A 26,890-nucleotide genomic window follows, 5' to 3' on the forward strand; every position below is an offset into this window, starting at 1 on the left:
TCATGGCAATGACTTTATTTGCTGCAAACACCAACGCTCGTGTCTGGAGACTTGGAGACCTCAGGCTGCTGCGAGGCGCTTCTTGATGAAGCAGCCCACCAGCTGCTGGGGCCGCTGCTCGTACTCGGCCAGCACCTCATGGGCGCTGCTGATCTGGTCACCTTGCAGGCGGTCGAGGAGCGTGACGCACACCACAGCCGCTGCAAAGAGCAAACGCCAGGTCAGGGCAAAGAGCGGGACCCTAGCTTAGCTCAGAGACCAGCGTCCAGGCCTCAAGGGAAGGGGCCGACAGTGGCTTCTGATAGACGGAGAACACGAAAAAGCTGAGGGGGGCCACACTATCCCGTTCTGTCCGCACCCTTGCCTGCCTTTGTTCCCAGAGATTCCCAAGCAAACCCCAGGACCAGCTCGGGGACCCTGCACTGCCTTGAGAGGCAAGGCGACGTGACAGCTGCGGGGCAGGAATTCTGGAAGGCAGAGCTGGACCTCGAAGGGTGAGGCCAGGAACTGCGGTGCATTAGCCCCAATTCAGAAATCCAAAGAGCTTTGAAGGCCAGAATCATTGTAGAGCCGGCAGCAAAGCCTGCCCAGAGCTGAAGGGGGGACTTTCTCATCTTTCTGGTCTCTCGGTGGCACGTGAATCCCTGCAGAGACACTGAGGACCCTGCCCTGGACCACGTGACAATCCAAGGAGGTCCGAGCGCAGGGGGTCGAGAAACACGCCTTGGGGGCAGGGCGGGTGCAAGGCCAAGGATGACGACGGGAAGGACATTGTCCTGGGCAGGACATCCCCCCTCCCGGGAGGATGGGGTGGGGTCGGGGGAGCTGCGGCCTAGGGGCCCCACCTGGGAGGCCGCAGGCGTTGCACATGGCGGCGAAGACGGAAGACTCCATCTCGATGTTGCGGATACCGGCCTCGTAGGCCGCCCGCAGGTACCGCTGCTTGTCCTTCTCCGTGTAGGAGCAGAGCGCCCCGTCCAGGCGGCCTTGCCCTGGGAACATGCAGAGCTGACGCTGGCCCGGGAGCGCCCACCTGCCACTCCACCGCCCCGCGCCCCAGAGATGCCGTCCAGCCCCACGGGCCCCGCCTGCCCTCGACCCACCGGCCCGCGAGGGAACCGGTGCTGAGACGCACGCCCGCAGCGGTGCGGACCCCCGGGCGGGAGACCAGCGCGCCCTTCACCTTCGTAAAAGTCCAGGGTGCACATGGTATTGCCCACGACGGTGGGGAACCCGCCCAGGTCCGCGGAGCACCGCGCCAGCTCCTGCACCAGCCGCTCGTCCAGGTGCGTGTTCCGGACCACCCGCTTCCCGAGGACAATTTGCTCGAACTCCTGCTTGAAGCAGGCGTCCACCGCCTGCCGGGTGATGACCACGGAGCCGGGCTCCACACCTGCAGGAAGAAGCGGGTGTCCCAGCTGCAAGGGGCGGTCAGGGAGGGAAGGGACCCGTCCACGCACTGTAACACTGAAGGGTCAGTCATGCCCTAAAAAGAAATAGGTAAGGATCTCTTTTCAGCACCAGATTTTTTTTCCCTGAAGGTAAAGTAATGAATGCGTAGACGCTGCAGAAAATACAGAAAAGTGCAAAGAAGAAAGTGAAATTGACGGGCGGCCCATCACCGCAGAGCAGCGTCTTTCAGCCGCTGCTGGAACTGTCTGGGGCCCCCTTTACCAGTATGTGTTCAGCTGGTCCCTGTTTTGTACCTTTTTATTATTTCAGGTTTTGAGTAAGGAACACTGGGGCACCCCAAACCCGGCTCCTGACGCCCTGGCTTCCCTCCAGGACTGACCCAACGGAGGTCCTGCTTCCTGTGCCTCCCTGGGCGTTTCCAAGATTGTACAGACGTTACCCTGCTCCTTGCTCTTTGCTCTTGTAATAACTTTGCGTGGGATTTGACCAGGAGCCTTTCCTACTACTACACTACTACTTACTTTAATGTGACATTGTTTTTCCTAAACATTTAGAGAGGAGGAAGGAGCCAGGAGATCTGTCCCAGAGCCCCACATCAGCCGCTCTCATGAAACATTAAAAAACGTGGCCAGGGGCTTCCCAGGTGGCGCAGTGGTTAAGAATCCACCTGCCGATGCAGGGGATACGGGTTCGAGCCCTGGTCCGGGAAGATCCCACATGCCGCGGAGCAACTAAGCCCATGCGCCACAACTACTGAGCCTGCGTGCCACAGCTACTGAGCCTGCGTGCCACAGCTACTGAGCCTGCATGCCTAGAGCCCATGCTGCACAACGAGAAGCCACCACAATGAGAAGCCTGCACACCGCAACGAACAGTAGCCCCCGCTCGCCGTAACTAGAGAAAGCCCGCACGCAGCAACAAAGACCCAACATAGCCAAAAAGAAATAAATTTTTAAAAATAAATAAAGTATAAATTGTGTCTCTAATATAGTTTAAAAAACAGAAAACGTGGCCAATTGCCAAGCTCTGGCTCTGCTTGCCCCCTGCATGTTCATCTGGACTTTCTCTCCCTTGCTGCTTTGCCCCTGTTCTGGTCAATGCACTCTCCTCAGGTGTCTCCCCATGTGGACCTGGAAGAAAGCTCAGATGGTGGCTTTCGTGAATTCATGGGGCCTAGAATTTTCAAGCCACTTCAGACCTCCAATTGGAGGGTGCAGACCCCCTCCCAGTGTCGACTGCTCTTCTTCACACAGGCCCGGCCCTTTCCCGGGATACCGGTTGGCCATTTCAGAACCCTCACATCTGACAGAAATCCTGGAGTCACCCAGTGCTCCCTCCTGAGTGGCGGCCCAAGCCAGCCACCCACTGTGCCTATTTTGGGGTTTGTGGGGACACCATGTCACACTTTGTTGTCGGGGGTTTGGGGTCTGGCTCTCTAGTTGATCTCTCCATTTTTAATGGGCAATTTGGGGAGACGCAGAATCCACCCTACTCCCTCCAGAATTCTCTCCCTGATTATTGATTGTAAAATCCCTCCAAAGCAAGAACTCGGGAAGGATTTGCTGGAGCTCCTCGCCGACGCTGGCGCGACGTGCACAGCCAGGAGTCTGTCGGGTCGATGGTACACAGACTAAGTGTGCACAGCCTGGGAGCTCGCGGTCAATGGGGTGTTTTCCCGAGAACAACTCCTTTCAGCTTTGAATTACAATCTGCAAACACGGATGTTATCCATCAATCTGTCTATATAGTGAAAAGAAAAACGAGATAATGTATTGAGAAGATTTAGGACCTACAGCAATTCTTTTTCACAGCGAGAAAACCTAAATTTTCGAATTACCTACCATAAATGCAGGGGAGGTCAGGCCTAAGCAGTCAGAAACAAATGCACAGAGGCCAGGCTGCTGACAGCAGACCTCCTTCCAGCAGCTCCCAGCTCCTCGGCGGGAGCAAGAATTACTAGAACCCAGTTTTCAGCAGAAAAACCGGCCCAGAGTTGGGACATCAGAGTAAAACAAGTTTGCCTCAGAGACTTCGGCTGAAAACTCAACTCATATGATGTTCAGCGTTTTACTTTCTCACTGCATCCTCTTCTTTCTTTGTTGTCTTTGCGATGTTACAAAAATTATGTTGCGGACTGGGGGCTTTTAGGCAACTTAAGGACTCATCTTAATTTGGTATTGCATCTCTCTCTTCTCCCTTTGATTTTCCTGTAGGTTTTCTCATAAGGTGCTTCACATCCTTGCAGGAATAGAGAGGAGGAGTGAGCAAAGTGAAGGAGAAAGGCAGAGAAAAGAGGGATTAGCAAGAATAAAAAGAGAATCAAGCCGACAAGAAGGCACACGTTGTATAACTGCAAAAGGACGGGTTTTCAGGTGCACGTGGCCTGGTGCCTTTCTGTGCCTATTTCTGGGGTGTGGGTTGGGAGAAGTAGCTGGACCAGAAAAAAATAATAATAAGAAGAAGACAGCTGCTGCTGCCGAGCTCTCCTTGGGCACGGCCCAGGGAGGAGCTCCGGCTCCCCGTGCCGCCCACCCGGCTCCCTGTGGAGCTCTGCACACTAACCTATCCCGCCAGAGGTGCCGATGCGGATGAGGGTGACGCCGGAGCACCGGGCGTGGTACAGCAGCTTGATGAGCTCGTGCAGCATGATGGCGATGGAGGGGATGCCCATCCCGTGCTAGAACCAGGGAGAAATGCCAGCGTCACGCTCTGGCAGCGCCTCTGTGTGCTCGGTGGTGTGTCGCAAACTGGTGGTAAAGAAGGTGAACGGGGGCTTCCCTGGTGGCGCAGTGGTTGAGAATCCGCCTGCCGATGCAGGAGACACGGGTTCGTGCCCTGGTCCGGGAAGATCCCACATGCCGCGGAGCAACTAAGCCCGTGAGCCGTGGCCGCTAGGCCTGCGCGTCCGGAGCCTGTGCTCCGCAAGGGGAGAGGCCACAACAGTGAGAGGCCCGCATACCGCAAAAAAAAAAAAAAAAAAAAAAAAAAAGGTGAACGGCCTAACGTACACTTAAAATCTATGAGCACTTGGGGAAGGGTAAAGGTTTGCACGACGCTGTCGAACGGATGACCCCTTTGATCCACACCACCCGTGGAACAGATGGCAGCTGAGGACCAGAGGGCTGCTGTCGCTAGGCAACAGACAGCCCCTGGCGTGGGAAGCCCCGCACACCGTTTCCCTTTGCTCCACTCGCTCCGCCACAGCCAAACTCGGTAACTGGCTGGTGGCTCCACCTCTGCGGGTCCGCCTGCGGCGTTTCCTCCACCTCCGCATCCCTGAAACCGCCCTTCTTCAGAGGCCCTCCGGTGCCACGCCTGCCAGGAGCTGCCCCTGCGGCCAAGCACTCTTTGGAGAACGTGTTAGTCCTGCAGTCTTGATCGTGGAAGCGCTTCCGTGGATTATCCGGACCTGAATACGTCTTGGCTCTTGGGTGTGTTGCGGGTGGTTGGTGCCAAGAGACGGCTCAGCTGCCCAGAGGGGTGGGCCCCTGTCCCAGCTTCAGGGGCAGCCTTACTGTAAGGCAGCACTTCCTCTAAAAATGTTCTCCTCCGCAAAGGGAGCCAAAACTGGAAAACGAGAACACCAGAGGTTCGGTTCCTGCGTTCACCCACTGCTGAATCGCATGTGTGTGAAGTAACACAGGAGGCCGGTGAGGGGGCCAGCTGGTGCCCGGCTCTCCTCGTGGCCCTGGTCCAGGCAGAGCACCGTCCTCCCGGGTCTCCAACTTGGGTGCTCACCGTGTGTGCACAGCTGGGTGGGTGTGCGCGTGTGTTTGTACGTGTGTATCTGTCTCTCCTGGAGACGGGCTCCACTACCTCTGCAGCCCAGCCCCAGGCTCCCCTCGACTCCCGTTTCCTCTGTCAGGCAGCGTGCAGGGCAGGGGTGGGGCCTGCAGAGCCGAGGGCTGAGCCCACCACGAGGGCAGGTACTCACGCTGACCGACAGCACCGGGCCCACTTTAAACATGGCGTAGCGGTCGGTGCTCTCACAGAGGTCGGGATAGTCTGCACCTGGATGGTCAAAGCCCAGCTCCACAGCCACGTACTTGATGAAGGCTTTCATCCGGGAAGGGCTGCCCCCAACACACACAAACTGCAGACAGAAAACAGAGCCCCCATCAGCACAGGCACCGCACCCCATCTGTACAACGGGGGTCCTCAAAGTGGTCCCCGCCAGTGGTGGCGGCATCTCCTAGAACTTGCTAGAAATGCAGGCCCCTTCCCTGCCCGCCCCCCCCCACCCCCGTATCCGGGGAGCCAGTAATGTGTGCGCTAAGGAGCCCCCTGTTGATTCTGAGGCTCCCTCGAGTTTACGAAGCACTAGCTCAGTGCAAGAGGCCCCAACAGTGCAGAGCAATCAGCTCCACACAAGGCAGGACAACCACACCCTCGCCCTCTCCGGGCAGGAAAGCCCAGGCTCCACGCCTGCCCGGGCTCCATGCATCGTGTGCAGAGCAGCCCACTGCAGTGGAGAGAGCCTGCGTTTGGAATAAGATGCTCCGGCCCCTCAATGTGCAACCGGGGCCCCACAGCCCATCTGTAACGTGGGCTTCTAACCGCTGTTTCACTGGCCGGCAGAGGCCCAAGTGGCCAACGTGTGGGAAGAGCCGGGGGCCGGTGGGGGCTCGGGGAGTCGCAGCCGTGCGGTAAGCGGGTGGCTCTCGGAGAAGCAGAACCTTCATCTGCAAAGTGCTGTACGTGAAAGCGTCACAAGGAAAAACAGGTAAATAAGCCAGTCTTCAGGACTTGGTGATCGAATAGTTATTAGTCTCTTAACATAAAAAGGAAAATTTCTATAGCCTAGAAAAAGTTTACAGGTTAAACTTAAGGAAAGAATGAAAACTGAATGAATTAAGAACACATGGAAAGGAGGGGAAGGGATACATTGACAGATTGGGATTGACATATACACACTATTGTATATAAACCAGATAACTAGTAAGGCCCTACTGTACAGCACACGGAGCTCTACTCAGTACTCCATAATGACCTATGTGGGAAAAGAGTCTAAAAAAGAGTGGATATGTAGAACTCATTCTCTTTGCTGTACACCTGAAATTAATGCAACATTGTAAATCGACTAGAGTCCAATAAAAATTTAAAAACAAAAAGACAACAACACATGGAAAGTCGTCCCTCGGTTTGAAACGAACAGCGCAAAAGATCTGGGTGGCTGGCAGGACGTAACCTGGTTGTGACTTTACGATCACACGAGCAGCCCCGGATCTAGGGTCGATGGCTTGTTTCGGTTTTGAATTCTAAACGTTAGTCCACTTTTCCACGCAGGCATTAGACACTTTAAAAGTCCTCTGCGAGGAGAAGTCAGGACCGAACTAGCTCAACGGATGGATGTGCATCTTAAATGACAGACAGCAGACACGTGCGACTGCTCCTCCCGGGTATCCCTCGCTCCCCTAGAAAAGGATTAGTGTCTGCTCCTTTCTAGTCTCCCAGTGAAGCATTAGGAAATTTATTTTACATTGTTGCAATGACAGGAACCAATACGGCAGTCTTTGTGACAGCTTTCTTTCACTCAATAGTTCATATTCTTGAAAGGTAACAATTTGCAAAAATCCGATCCACATATAACTTCAAGAGCCCGTCCTCTGTCACCGCCGCCCTGTGTGGCGCAGTCTACCTGTGTCACCTGAAAGGGGGGTAATCTTGGGGCAAATGCCCAGAATCAAAATCCCTGCTTTTACCTTCACGTCTCCAAACATAGCCGGGAAGTCGTGCGTGCCGGTGCTAAGGTTGAAATGGTACAGGACGTCTTCTTTCATCGCAGCCACGTGAGGATTGCAAAGCTGTACAAAGTCACTGTCCCAAAACAGGAAAGGAGGCAGTTTAGAGAACCAGTGTCCAGGGGCCGGCGGGACCAGAGCGGCACCCTGTGCCAGAGAGGCGGGCAGGCCGATCCCAGCCTGCAGAGGCTCCCACCCTGTCTCCGTTCCTCCCCATCTCCTTGCCCTCACCCGCTCTTCACACCCAGGCCTCCTTTGGAGGATGATCAGGAAGAATTCAGAAGAGCACCAAAAAGCGCAAAGATCATGGGAATTCCCTGGCGGTCCAGTGGTTAGGATTCCACGTTCTCACTGCCAAGGGAACGGGTTCAATCCCTGGTCAGGGAACTAAGATCCCACAAGTCGAATGGCTCCACCAAAAAAAAAAAAAAGTACAAAGATCAAAACTCCCAATCATCCCATATAAATCATGTAGCCAGTTGCTACCCAACCCAGGTTCATTCAACATATAAACTTGGCTTCAAGTTAAAAATAATACATTTATCACAGGAAATATGGATGAATGAGAAGAAAAAAAATCGCCTCTAATTCTCCCACCCAGAGATAGCCTTTCCAATCTGGGGTCTTTCTTTTTCGTTTCCTTGTCTTGTTTCACGAGCTAGCACTTCGCTGGTACAATGTCCAAAGGGAGTGATGAGACAAGACATCTTTTCATTTTGGTTTTTCTCAGTGCGGCCGCTAGAAACTTTGTGTGGCTCACATTATATTTCTCTTGGACAGCACACTGCTGGCCTGCAATAGGGGTCAGCAAACATTTCCCATAAAAGGCCAGATAGGAAATATTTTTTCTCTGCAGTTCGTGGGTGCTCTCTTGCCACTTCTCAGCCCTGCTGTTGGCCCACGGAAGTGGCCACAGACAACACGCAAATGAGTGTGGATGTGTTCCAATAAAACTTTATTTAAAACACGATGCCCAGGTCTAGATTGCATCTCCAGCCTTAGACACGCCTCCTTCCACAGCTGTGCCTTCCTGACACCACTCACAGGTGTGCTGCCAGATGCCAGTGGCACAGAGGGCAGCAGCCATGGGTCCCCAGCAATCAGGACTTTCTGTTTCTTCCTTCAGAGTCACACTTTCTGCCCAGAACCCACGGATCACATTTCCTTCTCAATCTAACTCTGGGAGAAGAAAAACCATACAGGAAGAGAAGTTCTCAGCAGCCTGTGATTTGTAAACACCTGTTCTCTCTGGAGTCCAACGGTCATCGACCGTAGATGCCCAGGCTCCAGACCGAGGGCACCTGCTTCTCTCCCTCCTGCATCCCCTCGCTTCCTCCTTCCGAGCGTCTCACATTTCCCTCCGATTTCCCTAGAATGGCATCCAAGTTAACTCACAGCCGAACAGTCTCAAAAGGCTGATGTAGAAAAGATGCGAACAAAATACTGAAGAGAGACAGATCTTTTTTCTAAAGGGGAGGGTGCTGGTGGACTGGCCAACAGCCTGAGCTCCTCGCGAAACTGGCTCCAGGACCACTAGCAGACCGTGCTATTGGCACCGGGGCAGGGATGTGGGTCTCCCTCAGGAGGGGCAAGCGACCTGCCCAAGCCAGAGTCTGCAATGGACCCCGACCAGTCCTCACCAGGCTTACTCTCCTGGGACAGGGAGGTGTCTTGCCAAGGGTCCAAATCCAGTTCGGACAAACCCCAAGCTTTCCCAGAATGCCTTCTTGATCTCCAGGCCAAGCTGAAATTCTGAAGTCATAACACAGCCAGAGCGTCTGAAGCTCCTTTAAAGACAAATATTTTACTGTAATTATGGTTCTTGTTCTCCTTCAGGATGTTATGAACACAGAGTACAAATAGAAGGGCTAACGGCCGAGCGTCAGGACTGACAAAACAGAATGTGATGAAACAACTCTGTGTCATATTTCAAAACAGAAAACGTTCTTTCCTCTTTCACTCCAGGAAGAGGAGGAGAAGGAAATAGGGTGTAAGTGTGAAGACCAACAAGAATTTTAAAATATGTAAATTGGACACGTAACAGTGAACAGAACAAGTATTTTTGTTACCGAGGTATAGTTAACGTACAGTGTTGTATTAGTTTTAGGTCTATAACATAGCGATTCAATTTTTTATAGATTAAACTCCACTTTTAAAAGGATTTTAAAATAACAAGTCAAAGACATATTACTTGGAAAACTATTTTTCTAGTCTACACACGATGTCAAGTGACTTTCTCTTGCTTTGTTCTGTCACTTTATTCATTTAACAAATATTCATTGAGCACCTACTCTGTAAAAGAAATGGGTGAGATGCAGAATGAATGAAACTCGGCTTCTGATTCCAGGAGTTTATCAGCAGGGAAGGGAAAACGCGACTGACCATTAGACAAACCGGCCCAGACACCTTGTGCCGCCGCATGCTCAAGGGACTGCGGAGAACGAGGCAGGGAGGAGGGGGACCCTCGGCTGCATCTCACACAAGCACGTATCAGGCCCTGTGCCAGGCAGAAGGGAACGCAGAGGTCAGCAGGACGGAAGACAGTCAACTGCGGTGGAAACCATGTCATCAGTGGTGGTGCGTGTAAGTCATTCGACATCACAACTGCCGCAGAAACTAGGTTCTACCGGTCCCCGTCGTAAAGGCTCAGGGTCACACCTTTAATCAGAGGCTGTGCTCGTGAGCTGGACTTCAGGGCTCCTCACAGGACACGCTGGCCTCCGGAGGTTGGACCATACAAGCCGGTATTGACCATAAAACGAACTAACCAACGGGGAGGGGTCACTGCCCAGCGGAGCCACGTCCAGGGCACCTGACGCCAGGCCTCCCTCCCTTCTCCAGCCTTCGTTTCAACCACCCGCTCAGGCAGCCTCCAGGATCCTCAACCCAGGAAAGGGGGGGGGGCTCAGAAAGTGGGGTCAGGGCGTGTTTGCTTGTCAATGATTGAAAGCACCAGGGAGGGACTTCTCTGGTGGCGTAGTGGTTAAGAATCCGCCTGCCAATGCAGGGGACATGGGTTCGAGCCCTGGTCGGGGAAGATCCCACGTGCCGCGGAGCAACTAAGCCCGTGCACCACAACTACTGAGCCTGCGCTCTAGAGCCTGCGAGCCACAACTACTGAAGCCCGCGCACCTAGAGCCCGTGCTCCGCAACAAGAGAAGCCACCGCAATGAGAAGCGCACACACCGCAACGAAGAGTAGCCCCAGCTCGCCACAACTAGAGAAAGCCCGCGCGCAGCAACAAAGACCCAACACTGCCAAAAATAAATTTATTTTTTTAAAAAAAGAAGCACCAGGGATCCTACTAGTTCAAGTAAACATTCTCTCTGCAAGTACTATTCTCAGGGCCGCTCCAAAACTTGAAAATGGACCTCAGAACCCATGGGGAAGGAAAGGGGGGATAGGTGTCTGTGTGGCATTAGGTGACACACACGTGTGAGTCTCCAGAGCAGTTCCTGCGGGACCTCCCAGAAGAGAACCAAGGAGCCCTAAGCTGCGTTCCCAGAGGGCAGCATACGGCCCCGGACGCCATCAAGGCGAGAGGCCACCAGAACCGGGAGAGGCCACCGCCCAGGATGGGGTCTCCCAGGGAACCCCAGCAGAGGGGGGTGGGGAGGAAACTGGGGAAAGTAGTCGATTTCAAGTCCATGTAGGAATTGGGATTAAGATATAAAATTCTTGCTTTTCCAGTGATGAAAATAATTCATATTTTAGGGCAAGATGAGAACATTTTAAATATAAAATTTGTCTCTGCCTGTTTCCACCCGCCCCCCCCCCCCCCACTTTACTGTAGATTGTGCATCTGCATTAACCAGACCTCCCTGGGAGATGACCTTCCTTCTTCATCTTGTGAGGGGCCATGACGACCCATGACCCACTACTCACTTTGTACCTGTAGATCTGGACTGTGTACACTGTCAGCAACATATCATTCGACATACAACCCTTTGTCTCAAAAAGTTGGAACTGAGGGCCATAGTTAAAGAATTTCTTAAAGCCAGGGAGGATCCTCAAATATTTTGTGAACGGATTACCAAGATGGGAGGCCACTGGTCTGTGGTCTGACTAAACTGACCAGAGCTGATACTCAGAGCTTGATAGGAATTCTTTTTTGGGGGGGAGGGGGTTCTCCCCTAAGCTAAGTGAGGGAAAGTCAAACATTCCAACATAAATGAATGGGCATGTCGATCCTTTGATACACCGAGAAGGCCACCCACTTTTTAGAGGAATTAAAAACAGCTGACCCCCCCAAAAAACAACAAAAAAAACCCCAGCTGCCCTTGTTTTACAAATCTAGTCTTTACAGGACCCGAGGTGTGCCTTCAGAAACATCTCAAAGCTTACCAATCCTTCCACCACTCCAAAATCCTCCCCTATTTATCTTCAGAGGCTTGTAGGTATTGAGGAAGAAAAAAAAATCCTGGCCTTAAGGGAACAAAGTCCTCCTAGGAGGAACTTGCCTTTCTCCTTCTATGCCTTTGAGATGCAAATATTCTACCTGATCACCTCCAGAACGATTATCTCTTTGCAATCCTTTTATTTTATTTTATTTTATTTTTTATTTTTTTGCGGTATGCGGGCCTCTCACTGTTGTGGCCTCTCCCTTTGCGGAGCACAGGCTCCGGACGCGCAGGCCCAGCGGCCACGGCTCACGGACTTAGTTGCTCCGCGGCACGTGGGATCTTCCCGGACCGGGGCACGAACCCGTGTCTCCTGCATCGGCAGGCGGACTCTCAACCACGGCGCCACCAGGGAAGCCCTGCAATCCTTTTAAAATGCAGATCTCAGGAAAGCAACTCTTATCCAAAGAAAAAAACAAAAGGGGGATAGGTAATTTGGAACTTGACTTGTCAAGGACACACAAATCTTCAGTGTCTGCTTCATAAATATTAGTTAAAAGGGTTTGGCCCTCTAGACAGGCAACCCTGTTCCATCCACCAGAAACCCACTCTGAATCCAACTTCTTTTGTAACTGAAGGGATTTCTATTACTGCTCCTGACTCAGCGCTGAAATTGTGGAACTCTGGGAACTCTGAGGTGTCTAACTGTACTGTCGATGTGTGGTACTGCCACAATTAATTTGTAGAAGAGCTCTGTTTAATTGGCTTAAAGGAAGTTAGCTGGTACTTATATACATACCTAGAAATATAAAAGAAACTATCTCGAATGAACTTCAGAATCATGTGAGCTAGGATTAATTTTAATGAAAGCAGATGGTTTAATTAATACAGACATGTCTTTATGGTCACCAACATTAAGTATAATACTCTTACTGTACCCAGGTTCACTAGAAATCACACAAGATCTTGTTATTCCTGTTACAAAATTTGTCAGCAAGAAAAATGACTTGGTATGCTAAACTTTTAAGTGAATTAAATGGAAATGATGAGAGTTTTGGTGTAAACTCTAAAGGAATAATTATGTTTTAGGAATGTCTGCTTAAAAATAGTCTCTCCAGATTTAGATAATTTGAAACTTTAGAGTTTTGTTAGATTAAGTTAAATGACGGGAATTCATTGACTATCCAGAATTTATTTCCAAATAAGATACTGAAACATTAATTACTGAACATAGGCTTCCTTTTACAGAGAAATTAAAGATATTTAGGACTATTAATAAAAATATATTCGGTGCCACACTAAGACGTTTTCTGTTAGAAATAAAAAGGATGTTTTTTTCTAGAAACGATAAATAGTATGTATAAGTTTGCTGATGTGTGGGGTGCTAACGTAAAAGACAGTTCATAATTGCCTACTTGTTAGTTTCTGCTGGATACTAGGTTTTAAAGTTAAGAATTATAATATAGGGGCTTCCCTGGTGGCGCAGTGGTCGGGAATCCGCCTGCAGATGCAGGGGACGCGGGTTCTTGCCCCGGTCCAGGAAGATCCCACATGCAGCGCAGCGGCTGGGCCTGCATGTCCGGAGCCTGCGCTCCGCAACTGGAGAGGCCGCTCCGCAACTCTGCAACTGGAGAGGCCGCAACAGTGAGAGGCCTGCGTACTGCCAAAAAAAAAAAAAAAAAAAAAAAGCACAGGGAGTTCACCTCTGTGCTTTGTGACCACCTAGAGGGGTGGGATAGGGAGGGTGGGAGGGAGGGTGACAAAAGAGGGAAGAGTTATGGGAACATATGTATATGTATAACTGATTCACTTTGTTGTAAAGGAGAAACTAACACACTATTGTAAAACAGTTAAACTCAAATAAAGATGTTAAAAAAAAAAATAAATAAAATAAAATAAAAAATAAAAAAAGGAAAAAAATAAAACCCCAAAGAATTATAATATAAATGTAACTAAAGCCACTAAAATAATAAGGGAAGCATTTCAGTATGCAAGGAAAGTAGGAGGCATGTTTTCAGCCAAAGAAGGTATGAGGAATGGAAATCATTTTGTTCAAGGGAAAGAAATGAATTCTGTCCTAGAGCTGGTTTTTTTCTGCATAACCAAGAAAGTAAGGGACAAAAGAGAACGTTATGGAAGGTGTGTGGCAAAGGGAACCCTGAGAAAAGAGTTCTGTGTGTGGTGAGGCTGGAACTGCATTGAATTGAATTAAATACATTTGTTATTACGAGTAGCTGATGCAAGACTGGAGTTTGGTTTTCTCTCTCTGTTAAGAGAATAAAGTTTTCTTGGAGTATTGAGTTGCTTTTGGTAGTGGATTGTGTAAGTTTCTTTGCCTTTTAAGTGAGCTTTTTAAGTGAGCTGTGTTTGCTTGTGAAATATTTTATTGTCACTTTGGTTAAGTGAATTAAGTATTGTTCCACAGTGACCTATATCCTATTTGACCACGTGTTTTAAACCTTTTTGGATGGTTTAAAACAAATATCAAATTCTCCCTGAAGATCTTTTGACCTCTAGCTAACTTTGGGATTCTTTGGAGAGGACCCCTGAAGCATCTCAGAGAGAGGAATATTAAACTAATTAGGCTTATTTGGTATGTTAAATTACATGGGAAGCATTGTCAAATGAGTGGTGATAAACCTTCTTAGGTTACATTGTATGGATAAGTATTATTAATATACATATTCAAGAGATTATATGGAGCTCCCAAGAATCTGGTATGCCCTGGTAAATGTTTATAGTCCTAATTCTAGTTCTGGTCTTAAAATGTGGTATGTTACAGCAATAACCAAGTTTCTTTGTCAATTGCATTGTAATCAGATCTTTAACCTTGCTTTTTTAAGTCTTTTGTCATTTATAGATGGCTTCATCTTCAAAAAGATTCATAGAAAGGACTTTTTGGGAATTCCCTGGTGGTCCAGTTGTTAGGACTAGGTGCTTTCACTGCGGGGAACTGGGTTCAATCCCTAGTTGGTAGTTTTGTTTTGGGGGTTTTTTTTGGTTTTGTCTTTTTTTGCCATGCTGTGAAGCTTGTGGGGTCTTAGTTCCCCAAGCAGGGATTGAACCCGTGCCCCCTGCAGTGAAAGCACAGAGTCCTAACCACTGGACTGCCAGGGAACTAATTCCCTGGTTTGTGGTTTTTTAATCTGTTTTCCAGATATAGGGAAACTCTTCCCCTCAAGCTAATTATGACTTACAGCAATTTGGGTAAATTACTCCCTTGTAAGTGGAATTTAATTATGACTTACAGCAATTTGGGTAAATTACTCCCTTGTAAGTGGAATGGAGACATTTATCTTTTCTTTCTACCCGATCTCTCCAGAAATTGGGAACTCTTAGGTTCCCAGCACCTTTATCAGGTAATAAAATTAATTACCTGATAATTGTTAACTGAGATCTGTATTTACTGCCTCAGACTCACTTCTCAGATGATGCCTTGCTGCTATGTTACATTACTGTACGGTTTGTTTCTGAAACTTATCTCAGTCACCTATCTTTGGATGAAGATCACATATGCCATGACTTGCAACCAGGGGATTATGCATACAGGAAAAGATATCAGATAAAGGACTCTTTACAACCACCTTGGAAGGGACCATATCAGGCCTTCTCAGACTTCCACTAAGACCAACAATATCAGCACCATGAAAGCTAACATTACCACCAATATCACTAAGTGAGACCATCCTACCTGGCCAATTTAATGACACCTGTTCTGAACTTGGCCATAAATACTCCTTTTCACTAGATGTTAAATATTGGGTAGCTCTTAACAGGACTCAGTAGACCTATGGAAAAGTTTATGGCCTTGGCTTTCCCTGGGTTGGTTAGGAAGATGCACAGTTGCTTTCCCTTGGGCTTAAGTTCACCTGCATGTATCCTTGAAAACAACCCCTGCCAATCTGCCTTTACTATGAGGACTCTGGGTTTCTATCAGTTTTCCAGTGGTATGACCATTTGACCGAGATATTTGTTAACTTGTCTTATGACATATGAAGAATCAAATTTCTGTTCTGAATGATCATCTTCCAAATTTAGTAAAAAATACTAGGAGAAGGGTTTGGTTTAGGAGGATCTTCACTTAAACCCTTACTAACGACATTAATTTTACTGTCAATTTTGATCACATCTATTGCTCACTATAAATTAATGAACATGCACAAGGTACATGCGAGGTTAAATTGGCATAAATTCTACTGGACAACCTTGTCAGACATGTTACTAATACAACCCCTTAAAAGGAAAGAAAGGAGCGGGCTATTAGGTCTGGACATCAAGGGACACGATGGACCCAGGGGAGGTAAGCACCCACCCTGGCACCAAATATTTGATCACCTAAGGCATTCTATCAAAAGATTAATGATCAGAAGGGGGAAATTGATGAAAAAGTTCATATTTTAAATTTTAAAACGAGAAAAATTTAAACATATCATTTCCTTTGCCCATTTGGATCTCCTCCCTTCCCTTTAGTATGGGTTGTGCATCTGTACTAGCCAGACCTCCTTAGGAGACAGCATTCCTTTTTAATCTCATCAAGGGTCACAACTCCTTAAGAGAGAACCTTCCTTCTTAATCTTGTGAGGGGCCATGATGACCCATATCCACTACTCTGTACATGTAGATCTGGATTGTGTAAACTGTCAGTAACACATCATTTGGTATTATTACCCTTTGTCTCAAAAACGTACATAACCATGCTTTGACCTCTTATGGGTGAAGCAATGCTCAGAGCTCTCTGAAAAGCTGTCTCCTGGGTTATAATCCTCAGATTGGCTCAAATAAAATTTCCCATTTCTTTCTTAGATCAACTACTGAGTAATTTTTTTCATCAACACCAGCAATGCACAAATATACATAAAAGAGTGGCCATGTGAATCACATAGTGGAATAATGAAAAACTGCAAAGAAATAAGGGAAGCATTGAAAGGTCAGAACCAAGAGAGAGCTGGGAAAGAAGCAGGGACTGTGACTCAGAAGAGTGTCCAGATGTAAAGAAACCCCACTGGACACAGGTCTGGGCACCGAGCAAGTGCCCAGATGTCCTTGGGAAACAAACATCCCAAGGCTACAAGCAGCGGCCCTGGCACCAGGGGCCAGGGGTCTTCAGCCAGCTCAGCTGTATGCCCACTGAGTGGCCAGTCCTCCAGGCTCCAGGCTCTGACACGAGAACCAAGGTGTCCACGTGTGTCAGCTCTTAGAAAACTGTGTGGCTCAAAGTCATCACAGCAAGCCCAAGCCCAGCAGCATGCAGGTCAGCGCCTTACTTGTGATTTCCAGGTTTCTTTCTTTCAGCCCGTGGGGAGGCCATCCCTCAGCTGAGGCGGGACCCTAGGAGAAAACAGCACAGAGTCTGTTAGAAGTAATAGTCAACATTTTAGAAGCTGATTTGAGTGCAGTTCGATTGGAGTCAGTGGTCGACAAGGGAGCAGGGGATCAGCAGACGGAGAGAAGGTGGAAGCAAAGCAAGGACGTGACTGACGGCTGCAGCATGAGGCCCAGGGCGCCTGTGTGATTGGTTACACACAGCATTTTGATTTTGTATCCTGGAGGCATTTACAGCTTAGATTTCGGTTTGCGGACACAGGCTGCCTCAGCATTAGAGACACCTCAGTCCAATGGGCTCCTCATTTAATTAGTTGAACAGTAGTGGATCCCGCCATTAGGAACCAAGGTCACTGGGACCGTCAGCAAGGCCACGCTAACCTGTGGAAGGTCAGTGCCATCAAGAGGAACTCGACACATTTACATCACACACACGTACATATATAAGACGCGGAGGGTTGTTAATTTCAGAGAGGAGCTGGTGGCAAGGTGCCCAAAGTGAACCTGGGTTGGCATCTCCTACGCTGGTAGAAAACCCTTCTTCACTTCCTGGTCCCTCAGCCAAGACTGCCTTGACCCCACAGACCACACCTGGGTGCCTCACGCTTCTAGAATTTTAACTCTCCTCCAGCAGGCCTCGAGGACAGCTCAGGGGGCAGAGAGTGGCCCGGCAAAGGCACCAGCTCTTGAGGGCCTGCCAGGAAGGGAAGGGAAAGACCTGGGACAAGTAGGGATCAACCCCTGCCCTGGTCCCACTCCGGAACCAGAGGAAGGGAAAACCATGAGACACAACCGCAGTTCTTACTGGGGCTCAGCCACCAGAGCACTGACCCGACACCAGTCCCTGCAGAGCTGAGCCCTAGCACCTGCTGGGTGAACTCGGTGAGTGGTCTACGGTGGAGCTAGCTCCACCGTCGTCCCCAGGTCAGGTTCTCAACCTGCTACCTCACCAGCCACTTCCCAGAAAACCAGCCCCACAAAGCTAAAACCCAAAGTCCTCTTTTTGGAAAAAAAAGGATTGGTGGCTGCTGTTACATTTAGATACTGACAATTTTTAGCAAATTCTGAAAACCAAAGAATATTGTCATAGCTGGGTCTGGAGCACAGATTTTCCTGGAGTGCTGCCTTGTCTCTCTCCACCTAACCTTCATCCTCCCTCAGCATTTACAGGACACTTCTGAGGAAGTGTCAGCCTGTGAGTCAACTGTAAATTGATTGAACCCAAGGAGGGGGGTTATGGGAACCTCCTCTCTATAGCCAGTGGGTCAGAAGCACAGGTGATAACCTGGACTTTTGATGGGGGGCCGTGGGGGGGGGGAGGCGGGCAGTCTTATGGGACTGAGCCCTTAGCCTTTGGGGTCTGACACTGTCACCAGGTAGACAGTGTCAGAATCGAGTTGGATTGCAGGACCCCCTGGTGTAGGAGCTGGTGTGGAGAAGTGCTTGGTGGTGTGGGGAAAACAAAGTGGACTTGTACTTGGGTGATGAGAATCTTAGGTCGTAATTTGCCTTTACAGCTTCCATCAGACAGACTGACCCAGACAGCCCAGCTTCCGAAGAAGTCTGGCTTCCGGAAATGCAGCCCTCGGCCCCTCCACCCTGCAGTCAGCAGCCTCTGTCCCTCTGGGATCCACCTCACCGTCTGCAGTAAGTGCAGACGTGCCTTCCGGGGAAGCCAGCCCACAGCCCTCATTATCGGCTCTCCCTGGTCCACTGAGAGGTCAAGTAGGGCTTGGAGTCACCTCCTCCTGCAATCTGTCCCCTCCTGGCTGCTGGCTCTCCCTCTCAGGGTAGGGGATGGGGAGCTCAGAAAGAGCAAGAGTTAGAGGCGCCTTCCCACGGGGCAGCAGCTCAATCAGAGGTGCACAGTGCACACCAGAAGGTCCCCAACCCCTATTTTCCAGGAAAGGAAACTCAGCCACAGAGAAGACATCCTGTCCGGCCCTGCAGAGAAAGTGTTGCTCTCTAGGCCGGTGGGCTTCTCCTGCCCCTGAACCAGAGAACCCGTTTTCCCTCCCTCGGCCTTGCCCTCTGCTGCCCCAGACCTGGGCTCCTTCCCGAGTCTGCTCGGGGTCTGCTTCCCCTTGTACTCTCAGTGCCGGGTGAGTGCTTCCCTCCAGGCCGGGATCCCGCCCTCCCCCCCCAACCCCCAAAGCAACTCCTCCTTGGGCCTGGGCCCAATCCTGCGGGCAGCCAGGCTTTACTGAACCAACTCAGTGCAGAGAAAACCGCAGACTTTTGCAATGTTCTAGTTGGAAATTGCCCCACTAAATAGCTTAAGATACTTATAGGTGGAGTGAGCACACAGGCGGGATGGCCCGGGAGTCCCGGTGTAATCACCAGAGCCACATTTCACTCAGAAGGACCTGGGTGTGGAGGATCAATGATGCGGCCACCACCACCCTGCCCACTGAAAAAAGTCAAAGGTGGGGAGGAGGTGAACCTCTCGATTTACTTCCCCTGAGACCGGTTGGAGCAGGAGGGGAGCCCAAGAGCCACTCTACTCTCACCAGCAGGCTGGTTGCTCACCCAGAGCCCCCCTTACTCCAGAGGCCACCAGCGAGGGGAGCAGTCCCCACTGCTGTGAAAGGAGACCCTGGTGATGGAGAAGAATGGAGTGGTAACCGCGCAGGGGCGCAGGGTGACGGTGGAATTTCAGAAGAAGTTTTCAAGTTAAAAAAAGTGCATAAACTTGTAGGCAAACACACGGCACCGGTCATTCCTTTAAACGGGGAATGTTACCTCCATCAGCCACTGCAGCAGCCCCCATGGCGCACCCCGAGGGGACTCGGGACGGAGAAAGGCAGGACACTGGCCCTAGAGAGCGAAGACGCCCATGAAAGGAATGATTTCCACGAGCCCAGACTCTCGCATCTTCCCATACACGGAAAAGCACTGAAATCACTGAGATGCCTGCTTTTCTGATTAGTAGGAATCTGTTAATTGCATGTTTGTTTTTCAGCAAAGCCCCCTCTATATCCTGGCTCCCCCCTTACCTCTTCGGAGCAGTCCCTCAGAGCTCTCTGAGAGGCTGTGTGCTGGGCTAGCCCTCAGTCAGGCCACCACATAAAACACACTTCCCAGATTTTAGCTTGTGCATTTTTTTCCAGTCAACAAGCTGCATTAGTTCTTCCAACCGCCAAAGGAATCGGGAAACAGGCCCAGGGGATGCTGCAGTCCCTTGACCAACGAGGCCAAAGTTTGGTCCACTGGGGTTTAACACGGAGAGGAGGAGTCTCCCAGGGTCCACTGCAGTCTGGTCAACTCCGGGTCACAACTTAAGGCCCGGACAAACGCTCGTGGGGGGGAGGCCCCATCGTCCGCTCTGCACGCACAGGCCCAGGGCGGGCACTGTCCAGCACTGCCCTCGTGCAGTGTAACTAGGAGAGGTCATTCATAGGTGAGCTCCTTCAGAGAATTTAGGGAATATTGCTGACAACCGCTTTTTCAATTGTTTTACTGAATTCATGTTATCATGCACCTGGACCCGTTTCCTCCAACAGATAATAATATGTACGTGCATCTCCTAAGGACGCACGCTTGACATCATACAGCGGACTTCCAGCCTGGACTCCATCCCAGGTTGAAACCTGTGGAGCATCCACTTGGTTTCCTCCGTGGCCGAGAAAATCCAGCTTGCAAAACCGCGTCCTTGAATTTTAGAGTCGTACGTGGTGGGTCTGTCTGCCCCGCCTCAGCCCCTACGGCTGTGGATGGAGCTGCAACATCGGTGGGATTCGGGCACTTGCCTGGTCCTTTTAGTTCACCTTTTTAGTAACTGAATGCCTTTCTACTTAAGTATTATCTGTAAGAGAGCAGGAAGTGCTAAGCATTGCACACATGAGTCATCCAGGTGCGCCTGTTCAGGTTAGAACCCGCACCCGTTGTGCTGTGTGTGATCTGAGGGGACATGAGAAAGAGCCAGGACTCTGAGGAGCTGGAGTCCACCGCCGCGAACATGAGTGACCATGAGCTCCAATGCAGCTCAGCTGGGGGAGAGCCAGGGAAAGGTGCAAAGAGCGCCCGGACGTCTATCTAGCTCAGCGTGAGGAATGCGTTGTTTCTTAGTGGTCCCTGAGTAGGAAGAGCCAGGAAAAGATGCGGCAGAGAGAGGACAGGACTAACGGTATTTACAACAAGGAGACGTGAAACCCCATGAGATGTGTGGAGGGTGCAGAAGAAACAGCTCAGCCAGCTCAGCATGGGGAGATGGGATTCGGGCGCTGGTTAGGGGCCAGGTGCACAGACAGCCACGTGTCACCACCGACAACGTGACACCATCCTGGGGGTGACCGGGGGACTCAGGAAACTTGGAAGCAGGGAATGACAGTCAGAGGTTTGTATATTGGATCCACACGAAGGACTCCAGAATAAGCCGCTGTCACATAACGACTATTCTGAGCTGAAGACTTTGAGTTCCCGAGAGCCCATACCTGCCTGAACCTAGAGACTTCCAAACATGTCACGACCCCTCCTAGGAAAAAACTCTTTTCTCTGGGAAAAACCCCAATAGATATTGTCCTATCTTATATCTCATCTCTTTTCCTAAGGGACCATTTGTCTCTCCAAAGTCCTCTGTGTTTCCCTAGGTGCCCTTTTGGCCCCACCCCCTTCTGTCATTTTCTCTCCTGGAAGTGCCTCTCTGCCTCTCCCCACCCCCTTTTAAGATGGTATATAAGCCCCAAATTCTAACTACCTCCTGAAATCACATTTTTCTCTGAACTCTCCCATACACATGTAAATAGAAATCTGTCTTTTCTCTTGCTAATCTGTCTTTTGTCTTTTTAATTTGCAGTCCCCCAAGAACTGAATCTAAGAGGATAGAAGCTTCTCCTCCATGCAGTTGGATTTGAGGGGCACACAGCGGGAGCAGAGACGCAATCAGAACAGGAAAGTGTGGCAACTTCTGCAGCCAGGAGGCGAATCCAACAGGCTGGAAGGTGGTATCAGGGTGAGGCTGCCAGGGATGCCTGTGTCGAGTGGGAGGACAGGGAAAGAAGGCCACAGTGTGATGTACCAAGCAAGGGGTGAGGTTGGACGTTTCGTCAGAGGCACTGGGTTCCTGCACAAGGTGCCTGCAGCCATCACCCGAGGCAGAAATGCTGGGGGATACAGGGTCGGTAGGAACTAGGGGTCTGGGGCCGAGTCCAGTACTAGAGAAGCATGGACTTTCCACTCTGTCTTTCAAGGGGCAGCAGGGTCCCAGGCGAGCCCTGGTCCAGAGACAGGGCTTCCAGGAGAGCTGACGGCTCTCCCATAGCCCGGCCGACCGGTGGCGTGAGACCCTGCTCCTGAGGAAGATGCCGACCTGGATGTCCTGTCTCAGAAAACATTCCTTCTAACACTGTCCCAAGGGCCACAGGTGTCCTAAAGGTGTCTCCTCTCACCTTCCAGGACCCCATGTTCTCTAAACAGGAGGGTTTCACTAGATTCCGGGCGGGAGGTGCCACCTCCCAGAGAACTCCGATCCTGGCTCTGGGGTCTCAGGCTCCTCGACTCTTAGGGGACCCAATGGGCCCACTGCCTGGGGTGTTGAGCCAATGAACACACCAGGTGCTTCTGATTAAAGCAGGAGCGTTTACTGCTGGTAACAGGTAAGGAGACAGGGAGCTAGCCATCCAAGCACCGTCTCCCCAGCAGCAGGACGGGGAAGCTGTAAGCCGAGGGCACATGCGTACTCATGAAAGGGCGCACGTGACCTTCGTGTAGACGGGAGTTGTGGACACCCCGGCCCAGTGGACAACATGCTCCAACACACAGTGCACGTGCAAACATGGCGGCAGCCCCACCCTTGGGGCAGAAATTTCAGCATTAAAAAAGGCAAAGGTCACTCTAGGTTGACAAAATCCAGGCACCTGATTGAGTAAGTCACAAGGGTCCTAAAGGTCAGCATCACCGTCCCTCAGGCACCAGTTAATGTGCTGGTTGGGAGCTTAAAGGGGTTTGGATCCTGCAAAGCAGCTCAAGAATGTACTTCAGGCCGATCTTTGCCTTTGAAACAGAACTGGGAGCCTTTATGACTGATTTCTTGTCTTTGCTATGGTGACTTCTCTTGCCTGAGAACAGTTGGTTGTTCCTGAACTATTTGTTCTTTTTTAAATCAGTAATTACTGAGAACTACTCTTTGCTTCCACCTGAGACACAGGAGGCCATCGCTCTTCTTCCTCCCAACCACCCCTGAAGGAAACACAGAGGGTTCCGGAATTCACACTCTAGCTCTTAATGTGGGCCGGTCGGGTGTACATTACAGTTTCTCCATTGCCTGTTCTACGTCCATGAGATACGACATCATCTGGCTTGACCCCACCCCTTCCTTACTTAAGACTGTCTCAGGGCTTCCCTGGTGGCGCAGTGGTTGAGAATCCGCCTGCCGATGCAGGAGACACGGGTTCGTGCCCTGGTCCGGGAAGATCCCACATGCCGCGGAGCAACTAAGCCCGTGAGCCATGGCCGCTAGGCCTGCGCGTCCGGAGCCTGTGCTCCGCAACGGGAGAGGCCACAACAGTGAGAGGCCCGCATACCGCAAAAAAAAAAAAAAAAGACTGTCTCAGCAACACTACTTTTGCAAAATCAAAACGCCCTCCAGTTGGTTTTGGTTTCCTTGTTTTGTTTTTGTTGTTGTTCTGTTTTACTTTAGTTTTAACCCACTAAACCAAATTCAGATAGGTGGGTTACTCTGGCATACAGCTAAGTGTGTAACCGTTTATAACTTTTTAAAAAAATGAATGTGTTTCAAAAACGAATGTGTGTGTGTATATGGGAGAAAGGGAGAGAGAAGGGGACAGGGAGGAAGGGAAAGAAATGTTCAGGGTTTACCTTTAAGAAGTGGGAAAAGCTGGGGCTTCCCTGGTGGCGCGGTGGTTGAGAGTCCGCCTGCCGATGCTGGGGGGGCGCGGGTTCGTGCCCCGGTCTGGGAGGATCCCACGTGCTGCGGAGCGGCTGGGCCCGTGAGCCGTGGCCGCTGAGCCTGCGCGTCCGGAGCCTGTGCTCCGCAAAGGGAGACGCCGCAACAGTGAGAGGCCCGCATACCACACACACACAGAAAAAGAAGAAGTGGGAAACCTGGAAGTTTCACTTTCTGTTCTATGTTAATTTTGGTTCTTTTTTTTTTTTTGAAAAAACAATGAGTTTGTATTAATTTTATGATTAACGAAAAAGTCCACCTGGATAAAAGCCAATTTAAAGAAAATTTATTTTGTCTGTTTCAACTAAAGTGTTACTTCAGTGCCCACCAGGGCTGAAAGTCCTAGAAAAGAATACAATTCGTGCCCGATAAACCTGGCTGAATTAAGGAGTCTAGTAGAGAGACAACTAGCAGGTCAGTTTGGCCTCTGAAAAGGGAAAAAGTCACGAAGACAGGCTGAGAAGTGGGAGAGTGGAGCCCAGTGCTGAGAGCCCGGCAGAGCGAAAGCAGACAGGATGGGAGGGGTTGGCAGGGTGGGAAACCCAGATGGAGACAATCTTTCTATTCGGGGAAATCGCAAGTCTTTAAAAAGCCAAGGTCACAGACAACGAATAGAACCAAATGTCTCTTTGACCAGGAAAACAGAAGAAGTGGGGAAAGATGCGCCAACGTGAGGCCAGGCTAGTCAGGGCAAGGCGGCGGAGAGATGGACGGAAGGACGGAAAAGAGCCGAGGGGAGTGCAGAGCGCAGGGTCGCCAGCCTGGAGCCGGCCTCGCAGGCCTTCCAGGAAATGGCCCACTTCTAACCTGGATTTCAGACGGGGTTTCTCTGCAATTCGCCGTCGGCGGGGAGCCGCCCAGGGCAGGGCTGACCTCTGGCGAGGAGGGCCAAAGACCGCCAGACCTTGGAGGGGGGGCTGTGGGGGCGGGGAGGCTGCGGGCCGGTGACCTTGCGTCCCCGGGTCACGCCCCGACCCCCGGAGCCGGCGAGGCTGCGCCAGGTGCCAGTCTTGAGAACAGCCTGCTGCGTACAGGAGCTGCAGATGGACCCGCTCCCCGGTGCCAATCGTATTTCTGTCAGCTACTCTGTGACTGAAGTTTCTCTCTTGACTGCCGGGAGCCGTATAGGAAGTGCCTTTGAGTCTCAGCACGGACGAGACCTATAGTGCCAAGCAAAGCTGGTACTGTCAGGTACAAATATGGAGAAGCAAAGCTCTCCTCTGTATGGTTCCCCCTGTTTTCCCCTACTTTTGCCTAAGGTAATTTTTATAGGATTGCTATTAGTGTTGGGAAACATTTATAGTTTTAATGTAGGTATTAAGGAAAGACCCCGATTTAGGGTAAAGCCAAAAATGATTGTAACTACTCCGGCTTTTTTAATGATTATATTTGAAATTTTTATTTTAGGCCAGGGCATTGGACTTGGGGAAATACAATGGTGGGAACATTTGTGTGGCAAGAACTTATTGTAAAAGAAAAACTGAAAGAGTTATGGCTCCCCAGGAGAGTTGTAAATTTGTTGGGAAATACCTGGCTATGGTGACGAGGAGGTTTTATGCAACAGTGGGTATATTCAATAAGTTTATGGTACAATGTCCGCCCCCATGGCCTCCTAGAAGTATAAAAAATGATGTACATTGTTTTGATTATAATGATAGGGTTAGAAAATCTGTGGATGAAATGTTGTATTATTGTTTTTAACATGCTTAAGTTTATGGCTTGATTGAGCAGAATGTGCAGGTACAAGAACACCTTAATCTTCTGAGAAGAATGAGGAAACCGCAGACAGAGTTCCTGACCTAGATGTGAATGTACACAAGAGACGAAAGAGAATGGAGACAATAAGAAGATTACTTAACTTGTTTAACCTGCTGATGTAAACTACTTTTGTTTTATGGCTTATGTAAGGGATTTTTTGGCATGGGAATGAGGTTGTTAAGATTGAAAATGAGATTATTTTACAGTATAAATGCTTTGGAATCATGATATTAAATTTGTCAGATCCTTGCATCCTCTGAGGTGTCTTGTGATCTGTCCACGCCGACTCCGTCTCCCCTTTGGGTGAAACCTGTCCAGCTGGGGCTGGTCCCCGACACTTGACCTGCCGGACACCCCGACGCCAGTATTTTACGCTGTGACACTTTGCTGTCTGTTGGCTCAAGGCACACACCTGAGTCTACTTGAACTCTGCAAGTCCGGTAACAATCATTCTCCAAAACCGGTAACAATCATTCTCCAAAACGTAATTTCCCCTCCCCCCACGAGAAGGGGACGTTCCTAGTGCTCCCGATTCCCTCCCGCTCAACTTGGACTGAGGAAGACCTGCCCAGCTCCGCCACGCGCGAGTCGCCTCCGCCAGGTGGACCTGTAGCTTCCGGACGGCTCCCCCCGCGCACATCCTCCCCGCGCGCCCTCCCCGCACATCCTCCGCGCACATCCTCCCCGCGCGCCCTCCGCGCACATCCTCCCCGCGCGCCCTTCCCGCACATCCTCCCCGCGCGCCCTCCCCGCGCGCCCTCCCCGCGCGCCCTCCCCGCGCGCCCTCCCCGCACATCCTCCCCGCACATCCTCCCCGCGCGCCCTCCCCGCGCGCCCTTCCGCACATCCTCCACGCGCGCCCTTCCCGCGCGCCCTCCCCGCACATCCTCCCCGCGCGGCCTCCCCGCACATCTTCCCCGCGCACCCTCCCCGCGCGCCCTCCCCGCAGATGGCCCCGCGTCCGCGAGCCCGAGTCGCCTCACCTGCAGGTCGGTGATTCCCAAAAACAGGACGCTGGCCGCAGACACTTCCCGCGCAGGGACCGCCAAGGGCTGCTCCCGACGCGTGCCGACAGCTACTGGTGAGCGAGTGGAGTACGGCCGCCCGGGGGTCCCCGCCCGCCAGCCCGCCAGCCCGCCAGCCCCTCCTCCCCACACGGGGCCCCTCCCCACCCGGGGCCCCTCCCCTCCCGGCGCCCCCGCCCCATCCCCGCCTGGTTTCTTGTTCCGCAGCGGGAGGCGGCGGGTGACCGGCAGGTTACTCAAGAAACCAGTTGCCCCGCCCACGACTCCTCCCAGCGGCTGCCTCCCCGCCTGACGGCAGAGACGTGGGGGACACAGATGACTACCCGAGGCCTCCGCTCATGCCGGAGCCCGGGTGTCCGCGGGGCCCACCCCGAGCGCGAGCCGCGG

At 51.1% G+C, this 26,890-nt stretch overlaps 1 protein-coding gene across 5 annotated transcripts; it reads right to left on the minus strand.

Moving 5' to 3' along the window:
- On the minus strand, positions 1-26,606 carry UPP1 (uridine phosphorylase 1). 5 transcript variants are annotated; one of them, XM_067042912.1, is made up of 9 exons: positions 26,462-26,587; positions 16,759-16,822; positions 7,116-7,230; positions 5,152-5,506; positions 4,422-4,980; positions 3,976-4,090; positions 1,184-1,393; positions 846-992; positions 1-200 (listed from the first exon to the last, which is right to left on the minus strand). In XM_067042912.1, the coding sequence occupies exons 6-9, from the start codon at positions 4,082-4,084 to the stop codon at positions 61-63; spliced, it is 606 nt and encodes a 201-aa protein (XP_066899013.1). In that variant the 5' UTR covers positions 4,085-4,090; positions 4,422-4,980; positions 5,152-5,506; positions 7,116-7,230; positions 16,759-16,822; positions 26,462-26,587; the 3' UTR covers positions 1-60. The 5 variants fall into 5 exon arrangements, with proteins under 5 accessions (XP_066899013.1, XP_066899009.1, XP_058930246.1 ...); XM_067042908.1 differs by lacking the exon at positions 4,422-4,980 and adding an exon at positions 24,528-24,880 and having other exon boundaries at positions 5,348-5,506; XM_059074263.2 differs by lacking the exon at positions 4,422-4,980 and having other exon boundaries at positions 5,348-5,506; positions 26,462-26,606.
- Between the last annotated feature and the right edge of the window lie 284 nt (positions 26,607-26,890).

This window comes from Kogia breviceps, chromosome 9 (assembly GCF_026419965.1).
Source record: "Kogia breviceps isolate mKogBre1 chromosome 9, mKogBre1 haplotype 1, whole genome shotgun sequence".
NCBI lineage: Eukaryota > Metazoa > Chordata > Mammalia > Artiodactyla > Physeteridae > Kogia > Kogia breviceps.

What these genes read in the sequence shown, in the direction of transcription:
- UPP1 (XM_059074263.2), bottom strand. Translation starts at nt 16,802, where the DNA reads ATGGCCTCCCCACGGGCTGAAAGAAAGAAACCTGGAAATCACAA. An exon ending in GCCCGGTGCTGTCGGTCAGC is followed by an intron (nt 4,091 to 5,347) that starts GTGAGTACCTGC and finishes CCCTGGTTCTAG; the next exon opens with CACGGGATGGGCATCCCCTC. An exon ending in CAACGCCTGCGGCCTCCCAG is followed by an intron (nt 201 to 845) that starts GTGGGGCCCCTA and finishes TGCTCTTTGCAG; the next exon opens with CGGCTGTGGTGTGCGTCACG.